The 10,922-nt window shown below is 44.0% G+C and overlaps 1 protein-coding gene across 2 annotated transcripts in view; it reads left to right on the forward strand.

The window, feature by feature from the left end:
- Positions 1-905: 905 nt before the first annotated feature.
- Positions 906-10,922, forward strand: part of SNRPB2 (small nuclear ribonucleoprotein polypeptide B2) — a 15,379-nt gene continuing 5,362 nt past the window's right edge. The window contains exons 1-4 of one of the 2 annotated variants that reach the window (XM_006039064.3): positions 906-1,014; positions 1,367-1,441; positions 2,976-3,148; positions 9,937-10,077. In XM_006039064.3, coding sequence (XP_006039126.1) covers positions 1,378-1,441; positions 2,976-3,148; positions 9,937-10,077 — 378 coding nt within the window. In that variant the 5' untranslated portion in view covers positions 906-1,014; positions 1,367-1,377. Of the gene's footprint in view, positions 1,015-1,366; positions 1,442-2,061; positions 2,255-2,975; positions 3,149-9,936; positions 10,078-10,922 lie in introns of those variants that run through there. The other variant, XM_025195638.1, reaches the window with a different exon arrangement.

Below are 10,922 nucleotides of genomic sequence, written 5' to 3' on the forward strand. Positions count from 1 at the left end.
GCCAACCCCTGCAGGTTTCAGGTTAGGTTCCTGGAAGTTCCCAAGCTTGGCAAAACCGTGCCTGGCAAGGCAAAAGGCTTCTGGGAAAAATGGCAGGTGGCAGGCCATGGAAAACTGTGGTTACTCAAAACTATATACTGTGGTAGCCAAAATGGTATATAGAATTTTAAGCATGGATACTCAAAACCGTGGTTGGCAGGGGAAACCTGTACTCAGAGCAGCCCTTTTAAAAATGGACTGTTATACCCAGGGGAAACCCTACCATCTTTTAACTCCCCTGTGGAAGACGAAGTCACATTTCTACCTGGGAACTTTTGCAATCTTTGAATTCTCCTTGGCCTGAGGAAGGATATCTGGGCCCGAAAGCTTGCAAAGAAAGACCTTTTCTTGCTATTTAGTTGGTGTAATAAAAGACAAGAGTTTTGTTGCAGGTCTTAGGTGCCCTGCCCCCAGGGCCTTTTTACACATGTATTTGTCGCAGGGCCGGGCGCTTTGAAAAACATCCGGCACTGCAACACATAGTTGTACAAGTGGTGAAATGCGCATTAGCACTGAGAAAACGGTGGCAACATGCTTTTGAACGACTGCACGTGGCACAGCGCAGGTTGCCTCAACTCCCATGCGCAGATCTATGTTGTGTTGCTGAAAAAAAAGTATATATATAAACGCCCCCCAGTGCGCTGAGGTGCTCTGCATAGAGAGGGGGCACATGGTGCACTAATACCTCAGAGCCTCAGGCGGAAGGGGCACACAGCCCAGCACCGTGCCCCTGCAACCCACCCTGCTGGTTTGATCACACCCGCGCGCTGCTCCACAGAGTGACCTCTAGACCTTCTCTGGCGCTCCTAGCATGGCGCATGCGTAGGCGTGTGCCGGGGCGGGGGGAAAAAGCATCCATCGATGATTCGGTGATCGGGTCATCGACGCTCTCGGGAGCGGCTGCTCTCGCCTGCTCGCCGCCATCTTGAAAGGGGACGGCGGTAACGGCAGCGCGGGTGCCAGGCGGCTGAGCGGGTGCGGAGTGGCCCTGGGGAGCGGGAGGGATCCCGGGTAGGGCAGATGGGCTGCGGTGCCCATATTGGGTCTTGTCTCTGTCCGGCATGACCTTAACTATGGGGGGAGAGAATTAATGGGCCTTGTGCGCATGTGCGGTGGGTGTCTGGGGAGGGGGTTATTCCCTTCCATTGCCCAGCAACTGGGAGCTGCGCGCGCCGCCGAACCAGGCGGGAGGGGCGGGTTTGCGGCCTCGAGGGGCGCCTGCGGGGGCGGGACCGAGCGGCTGGGGGCGGGGCTGGGCTTGGTCCCGCCGCTCCGCGAGCCCCTTGCTGCGGGCCCGGGCCCACGTGTTTGTGCTCCATGTCCGCAGGGGCAGCGGGGATGGACATCCGGCCCAACCATACCATCTACATTAACAACATCAATGACAAGGTCAAGAAGGAAGGTAGGTGGGCCTGGGGAGGGTGATTGCTGGCCCTCCCATTGCCCTCTGCACCTTTCCTCCCCCCTTGTGTAGCAGCCCGGTGTGACCAGGTGGATTGTAATTATTGTATTTGTAGGATCATTTCAACCCTTGGAAGATGCATGATCCTAATTGTAATAGTGTTCAAAATGTACAATCATTTTCGAGTGTCAGGTATCCAGGTTGTAGCTGAATTTGTCTAGAGGCAAAAGGAATCAGCTCTGGTGGTAGAGGTGATATCTTTTATTAGACCAACTAGATTTGGGGTGGGGGGGATCTAGTTGGTTTAATAAAAGATATTACCTCTGCCACCAGATCTGATTATTTTTGAGGCAGCTTTTTGAAGTAGCAGGCACAAAACCCAAGTCCCTCTTGGGGGGCCATCACCGACTTTTGGGTCTGCTGTCAGTACTTTTCTGATGACAGCTTGCATTGAAATAAAGAAATGCTTCAACTTTGGATGACCCAGTTCTCACTTGCTCACTGATGACTTACAGTGAGCAATAGAAAGTAAGTAAGAAGACTTATTTGCATAATTTCTAAGTGTACGGTGGTAGTTTTTCAGCAAATACGATTTTGAGCTTCTGATACAATAATTTCATATTTAAGACCTGGTAATGCTGTCATGGCCCATCCCACACTGGGATGAGAGAGGTCCCTTTCTGCGCTGCCTCAAGTTGAAAGCAGAGTGTCAGGTCCACCAGCAATTTTTTTTTCAGCTGGGGTGCCAGGGCCCCTGGGGTGCTGCCAGAGCCTTTGGAAGGGTGTCACAAGGGGGGCGAGGACATGAAGCAGGTAAGAGAAGGCTCAGGCTTGCAGCATTCCTGATCCCTCATCCAGGCACCTGTCTCCTGGGATGCCTGGACTGTTTCTAGGAGATCTCACTGTGTGACCCAGTCAGCCATTATTCTGCAAAAATATTTTTTCTACTTTCTGCCTTCCAAAAAAAAAAAGTGTCTTATTGGGGGCACACGATATGTGAGAGAATGCAGTAGTAGGAAATACTGTCTCTTGGGCTTGATGCTTTGACTCTGTGTAAATGAGATTATGCAGTTTTCAATTTTTTTTCCATCTAAAAAATTTGCAAATTAAGGTGCATGTTTTTTTTAAGTATTTTTTGTCTGAGTTTATATGTAAAAAATGCAGTTGGTGAAAGTGACACATGTATCTCAAGCTGTGATGCACCATACACATCCTTTCGCTGAACAAAGGGGATATAACGCATGATCCACATTCTTCAGTGTTATAACTAATTTCCTGCTGCCACTCTAGGATAGTATAGTTCAGTCTGGAGGGGTGGGGCAGGTTAGCCTTTAAAATTAGCCCTCCACCCTCCCCAAGTGCCTCTGCCCATACCCTTTCCGATCTGCTCTTCTGCTTTCCGATTCCTGCCTCATGTGCCACACAGACTGCCTGTGCCACTTGTAGCATCTGTGCCCCAGGTAGACCACCCCGGTATAGCTTATTGAAGCAGTTGTTGACACACTATATTAACAGTTTTTATTGTTTTCAACAGAACTGAAGAGATCCTTGTATGCACTGTTCTCGCAGTTTGGTCATGTCGTTGACATTGTGGCTTTAAAAACTATGAAAATGAGAGGACAAGCTTTTGTTATATATAAGGAACTTGGGTCATCCACCAATGCTTTGAGACAGTTGCAAGGTTTTCCATTTTATGGTAAACCTATGGTAAGTTTTTAATTCTTCTAGTTTAGTAAAGTAACTTGGCACTGGGAATCCTGACCTGACCCTAATTTTATCCTGCTTCAGTTTTCATATACCTGCTAGTTGTATCGTGTGGTTATGCTATTTATTCCTCAGTGATGTTCATTTTTTTTCCTAAGCGTCTCTGAGGGACAGCGTTTAGATAAGAGAACTTTATTCAATCAGCCTGTTTCTTCACTTGTTTTGAAATTTGAGTCTAATGTAGTTGTCTTAAGCTTTTTAAAGCTTTGCAGACTTATTTGTGGATTAAAATCTTCATGGTATTTCAATATTCTACATCTACTTCGTTTTTCATTTCTTGACTTAACTTTGAATATCATTGAATTCAAAGTTAGGCAGTCTTAATTGATTACTTTAATTACTTTAATCACAGTAATTATGCTTTGGAATTTATCTAGAATGTCCCATTGTTCTGTTTTTGAAGAGATTGCTTGACTGAAGAGAATAAAGTACCTTTGTTCTCTAATGTAGGGCTGTTCAACTTCTGGGCAGTTGGGGGCTGCATGCCACATGGGCCACAGACCTAGGGATTCGCTTGTTGTGCAGGTGCCCTCCGTCACCATGTGGGCAGTCCAGTGTCTCTTCTTTCACCCGCCGTCCTCTGCCTCCACCTCTGCCATGCACACAGCTTAGACAGTCTGGCTTCTCCCTGCCCCCGTAGCACAGGCATCCTAACTCTCCCCTGCAGCACATACAGCACTGCCTCTTCTGGTCACACTTGCCACTTACTTGCAGTGCTGGGAGCGTGGTTCCTTCCTTCGTTGTATGCAACACAAGCAGCCTGGCCCCCTCCCCATGCCACATGGGCACCCTGGCCCTTCTGTCATGTGCACAGCTCAGGGAGTGGTGGCTAGACAAGAGCCTTTGGTTCTGGGGCTGCATGTGAGCTGTAGGCCACTAGTTGGACAGCCCTGCTCTAATGCACCAGGCATGCTCATCTGTGGCTTGAACCAGTGTTTGTGGCAACTCTTTAATCTGGTAGCCATTTCACTTCTTAACTTCATCAGACATGAATGATTGAAGCAGGAAGGTTTTATACTAACTAAACAGAAAATAGTAAAATTTTATTTAAAGGAAAGTATGGTAGGCAGGTATAAGATAATTTAGTATTCTGGGACTGGGTGTAAAGTTAAAAATGCAATGTTTGACATAAAATAGTAATGCGGCGGTGACGAGGCCTGGGCCTGGGTCTGGTGTCTCTGAGAACTTTGAGAAGGGATGAGAGGGTATACCTAAGGTCCTGAATGCCAGAGCACTTGAACATTAAGAAGAACAACTCCAGATGTGTAGAATTTTTTTTGATCTGTTTCAGGGTATAGAAATCTTGTTTTGTATGAAACATAGAATCATAGAAATTAAGGGCATCTTCAAATTAATCATTAATGATATTTTGATGATACTTCAAATTAATCATTAAATATCATTAATGATATTTAATGATAAATATCATTAATGCAGAATTGAGGTTGTTCAGTAATAGGTTGTGCTTTTCTGGAATAGCGAGTTCAGCAGAATGCTAGCATTTGACATTCAGAAACTTAAAACTTACTGTAGATTTTTCTTTCTTTGAGTAATAGTCTTGCAACATGCCTTCCCCACAACTGAAGCATACTACTCAGAAGGAGTATCACATCTGCTAAATCTGTAGTCTTCAAGGGTGGGAAAATTATTCCCATTATAACATTTTACTTTTGCTTACCTACTGGCACACCTACACGCTGTTCTCATCTTCCTTGTCATTGCTGATAATCTTTATAATAACAATCAGTCAGTGCCAGGCTGTTGACAGTCTACACAAATGCAGCAATAAAATGAGGCAAAGGATTGCTGCTTGTGTCCCCCCTCCCTGCATTACTTACATGGGGATCAGGCAGAAAATATCAGAAGCCAGGCTTGGCCTTCCCAGATCATCTCCTATCAAAACCATAGCTTAGTCAACCAACTAATCCCTCCATTTATCACAGTTTAATAGCATAGATCTGTGGCTTAGTGCCTAAAAATAATTCCATGGAATTGAAAGTAATCAGAAATACATGGTCTAATATCTTGATTATTAACTAAAGCTTCTGAAAACTAGTAATATTGCTAAACCGTGCACTGAAAGGATATGGGATACTGCTAAGATGCATATTGACAGTAGCTAAGTTTTTATTGCTGTCATATTTCTTAGTTGTGTGGGGTTTGGTTTTGTTCTCTCTGTTTTTCCTCTTTTAAAAAAAAGATGAATAACAGCTTTGTGGCTGAAATGCTAGTTGGCTAGATGTTTTGTGATCATTAATGAAGTGGGGAGAAGTGTGTGTGCACACTTGCATGTATGTATGGAGATGTTTGGAGTTTTCAGTTTTCTTCCCCCAAAGGAATGGTAGTCATCCTTCTCTAAATGGGGCCAAGGTTGATTTATTTGAGACTTTTTTTGTGGTTTGATCTCTAACTGTCCAAAAAAAGTTGCTGCTTTTGGCAGCTGTACCTCAGGAACCCCTGGCTCAAATGATGCTCAGCCTATGAAATTGGATCTTGTTGTATACTCTCTTGAGACGTACCAAATTTCAGGGCATTTCAAGTAAGCAGGGAGAATTCGGAGCACTTGGTCATCCTTTAACTAGGAAGAGTCTGTCTTGATACAGTGTGGAGCTGATGTTCTACTTTATTAGGAGAATTAATGCATATGTCTACATGTGATGCTACAGTGATGTAGCGTCCTTTTGGGCAAAAACAGTGACATCATGATAGCAATGTGCTCCTTCGGTATAGTGTGTTGCTATGACAATGTAGCAGCTAAAAATAACAATGCACCACAGTACAGGCTGTTACTGTGCCATCAACAGTAACAACGGTGCCGTAGGGGCACATGTTGATGTGCCCTCTGTTAACTGGAAACATAGCTGGAAAGAATGAATTAAAACTGGATTCAGATGCTATATTTGCTCCTTGGTGAATATTTCATGCTGAAATATAATGGGCTTGTAGCTGCACTTTCTCAATATTGCCCTCCCACTTTGTATTTAGGAAGAGCCCACATAATGAAGGAGATTTGACTATACACATGTTAAATAGCTTACTCTACTTTAAATTCAGTAACTGGAATAATGAATATCACTAGTAACAATACAGTAGTAAAAATCTTTCAGAGAAACGTTGCTTTAATAATTCCAAGTTTCTGCTGTCACTTCAGTGGAGGGCCTCTTGCTTCTCTGCGTTGCTGCTATGCCTGCTCTAGGAAGAGTGCAGTACGAATGCTTGAGTATTCAGGAAATTTTTAATAGGATAGCAGGCAGATAGAGATGCACCACAGGCATCTGGCATTAGCTAAAGTTTTTTTTTATTTTTCCTAGGTTAGGAAGGAAAGCTTTGATCCAGGCTGTCTTTGCTTCGTGTCCCAACTCTTTATTTAAAAGAAAAAAAGTTACACGTTAACAAAATACACTGTGGATTCTGTCCTAATAGTACTTCAATAGATCTCTTCCAAAGTCGGGCCTCTGAGGGATACTGGGCACTGTCATCTGAGCACCTTGTACATCCAGGTGTTAATCCCAGGTTGGCTTTCATTATATGCATTTTAAAAATTCAGCCCATCTAAAGCCAAAGTTACGTAGTATTTCAGCAGTAAAAAATGAAAATACCTGTAGATTAATGGATTAAGAGTTTAATGAGGAGGTTGCCACTTCTTGCTTGTGAACAGAAAGCACCTTGATCATTTTACTGATGCTGTATCTTTCCATAGCTTTTGAGTAAATAACTATTTATTTGAGTAAATAGCTATTTATTTTCTCCAAAAAAGTTTTTTGCATTTTATCTTTTAAATAGGCTGTTGCTGATATGGCTTTCTTTTCTTCTAGCAGTTTTCAGTTTATGGTCTAAGGGAAAAAAGTAGGTCACGCATACTACACTTAGATGGATTGTGTGGTCCTGGTTTTTCTTTGCTGATTTCTGTTTCTAATACAGATATCCTGATGCCTCAGTACAAATAGGAAGGAGCTCATCTATTTGACAAAGCAGCCCAAAATAATAAAGCATGGCTATCTTCACAGGAGGCTGCTGGTTAAGGAGTATAGGGGCTGTTCACTAAAACTTAAGCTCTAGGTATAAGCATGAGCTGCTGGGGGAGAAGAGGCAGAAACTGCTAATGGGACTTGAAGGTTCCAGTGGAAATATGCATTTAAGATGAGTGGAATATGCTAGCAGGGAGCATAGGAAGAAGACCAGGCAACAGGGAAATTGAGTAAAAGCAGTTAGCAGAGATGATTAGGGAGCTGAGGCTAACCAAAGAAAAGAGTAGGAAATGAGCAGAAGGCTTGATAAAACTCTTCTCAAAAAAAAAAAAAAATCCTGCCTCAGAGCAGTTACTAGGAAAATAGTTCTGTATTCACCTGCCACAGGGATGTTGGGAAATTAGAACCCATGGGCTAGTTCTAGCTTACAGAGCTATATCATTTGACCTGCAGGGCTCCCCACTGGTCTGAAAATTTGGTTGCAGGGGAGAGGTGCCAGCATTACTTGCTGCTCCCCAGATGCCAAATTTCTGGACCTGTGGGGAGCCCTGCAGGTGGATTTTACAGTCCTTCACATTGGATCAAGTGCATAGGACTAAATCTGGGTGGCCTGGGGCCTGACCCTATAAGGGATCCAGCCTGTGGACTAGCCCTGCAACACTCGTCCAACCTGCCGGGCTGAAATGTTGAGCACCACTGCCCTAGAGCATTCTGTTTAATCAAAGGAAGAAGAAACAAAAAGCCCTTTTACCTTCCTAAGTCAACCTGATTAGTGTACAGTGCACTTCACTTACTTGTGCATCAGGTAATACATAATTTACTCAACCGAATAGCACAGGGGTGGGCAGTTATTTCTGCTGGAGGGCCACTCAATCAGTTTTTGTGAGCTGTTGATGGCTGCACTTGTAAAATCTTTCAGAAGAAATCGTTTTAACAAATTATAGATTTAAAAAACCCCCCAACAAATTGTATACTAAAAATCAAACATCTACTATAACTTTGGACAAAAAATATTTTTTTAATAGACTTGTGTGTTCTTTTTAAATAGCATATATAGAGGCGATTGCATCATAGCTCAAAATAAAGTTTTACTCTTGTATATCGTGTTTGGGGGGTGAATACCTGTGTGCTAGGTCCTGGGAGCTGGTAGTGGTTGGGGGAGGGAAAGGGGAAGGAGATATGTGGAGCAGAGTTTACCTGAGGGGTGGGGTGCAGATGCAGTCTGCCCTCCCCCAACCGGCCCATTGCTGCTCCTTGGAGCAGTCCATATCACGCTTCCACCTGCTGGCCCCAGTCTTGGCCCGGGCCATTGTGCATGGCTTCCTGGTGGGGCTGATCCTGGTGCAGCTACAGCTGCCAGGGAGTTGCTCAGCTTTTTCCTCTGGCCCCAGCTGTGCTGCTTCAGGTTGTGGGGAGCTGCAGCTGGGTGGCTCCTGCCCCAGTGTGCAGTGCTCCTGCCCCAGCTCCAACTTCCGGCCACCTTCCACACACTCGGTCTGCAGATGACTGCTCGCTGCAGCCAAGTGAGCGGATAGTGGCCTGGAGCCAGAGCCCTACATGTTGAGGCAGGAGCCACCAGGCTGTAGCTTCCACTGGTCCAGAGTGGCGCAGCAGGGCTAGGAGGAGGAGGAGCCATTGGAGGCAGGGGGAGCTCAGCAGCACCTGGGGGGCTGCAGGTGCTCTGAGAGCTACCTTGCTGAGAAGTGTATGTTGGCTAGGGCCAGGCCAGCGGGCATGGATAGGAGTGCTGTGCAGGCTGCCCCAGGCAGGTACAGGTAGGGCTTGGCCCCACGTGCAGCGCTGCTCAGGACCAGCTGTGGGCCATATCTAATTAGTAGGTGGGCATCTGCCTGGGGGCCAGATCTAGTCCATAGGCCATATTTTGCCCACCCGTGGCATAGCATGATGCCAGTACCAATTCGTTCCCTATTGCTTACACTGTAACAAATGCCAGTTGGCTTCATACTGGTTTTGTAGGGGGGGGGGCGGGGTATTAAGTCCTGAAGCTATGCACTTTGACAGAGTACGCTTTATTTGGTATAAAAGATTTGCCATTCCCACTCAGAATGAATCAATGATGATTACTAAGCGTGTTGTGGGTTAAACTCAGGATAGAATGTTTTTTTAGGCAAGAAACTCCTGTAAGCATTATGAAGGTCAGTCAAAGTAATATTTCCTCTTCCCAGCCTAATATTTTTTTTTTTCAATAATTAAACTTGCATATAAAATAAGTACATCCTTGCTGAACTCATATGTATTATTCGACATGGTCTACTTCTCTGTCAATGCCTTCTCACTGGTGAACTGCGGCAAGTTTCACAGCGTCATAAAAATTATTGTCCTTGCTCAACAACTCCTTCACAGCTTCCATCATTTCGCTATCATCTTGAAAATGTCACCTTCAACATCTGCCTTTCATGCTCTGCCCAGCATAGAGGATGGGGCCATACTGTCCATCCAACCAGCGAAGTTGCTTCTGTGGTGTGTAAGCTGGTGTGCAGGCAAGTGTCTTCCAGAAACAGTACCTCAGACGTGTCTCTGTTGCGATGAGCTTTTGAATGCAGTGTTTCAGTTTCTCCAGGGTCTTGGCATAGGAGTTTACTGAGGCCTCCTTGGGGAAATAGACAATAAGGATAACATCTTCCCTGTCTGTGGCTTACTTAGGAGATTAAAAAGTAGGAGACATTACTTTGACTGACCCTTACATTTCAGCATTCCCCGTTTCAGCATTCCTTATAAAATATTCTTGGCTTGTTTAAACAGCGGATCCAATATGCAAAAACAGATTCCGATATGATCTCCAAAATGCGTGGTACATTTGCTGATAAAGAAAAGAGGAAAGAGAAAAAGAAAGCCAAATCCCTGGAACAATCAGCCAATGCAGCAAATAAAAAGGTTGCTCAGGTAAGTTGATTGTGTAAATGCAACAAAACCCCTATTCTCCAAAATTAATTTGAAAGCTACCTTCTCTTATGGAGTAAACTCTTTCAATGTGGTATTTTTAGAGGGAGAATTTTTGAGCATTGACTGCCTATATTTTTAAGGGGAAATACTTAGAAGACTAATGCCTTTTGGTATACTGTACTAAACTTCTCAAAAGATTTTACATATGCAATTTGTCTTCAAAGCAATTTAGCTGCAATGTCTTGTAAAGGAGCAAAAGTCTTTTAAGGGAATTGTGTTAAGATAAAAGTTCAGTTTGTTTACTGAAAGGCACCAGCAATGTCTACTCATTCTGCCTTTCCACATAGTGTATATGTATCAGTTGGTTAGGAGTGCCTTTATTTCCATAAAGGTTTTTTGATCTTTTTTTAGAAATAAATATTAGCTGTTGGCAATACTCTTGCAAAGTATCAAGGCATTCCAAACAGTGAAAACTTGTAAGGGAGTTCCTTGCTGAGAGCATCAGTAGCTGGCTTTGTTTTAATGCAGAATGTGCACTAAATGTGCAGAATGTTTAGATGTGAATATTAATTTTTTACCAGAATCTCTATGAAGAGATTCAGTTGCAAGAATTGCTTTGCGGAAAATGTTAAGATTAGCAAACTTAGAGAATTGATCACCCTTCTACATAATGCAGTGTATATAAAGAGCTTTATTCTGCTCAACCTGAAACTAGGCTGTCAAGACAAGTTCTAAAGGATTCATTTCTTTAACATAGTGTCCTCCTTATCAGATCAGCAGTGCAAGTTGGAATCTTTTCTCTGTTATAATTGATGCAGACAACAGACAAGTAACCTTTCTTTCCC

This window comes from Alligator sinensis, unplaced genomic scaffold (genome assembly GCF_000455745.1).
Source record: "Alligator sinensis unplaced genomic scaffold, ASM45574v1 scaffold1057_1, whole genome shotgun sequence".
Lineage (NCBI taxonomy): Eukaryota > Metazoa > Chordata > Crocodylia > Alligatoridae > Alligator > Alligator sinensis.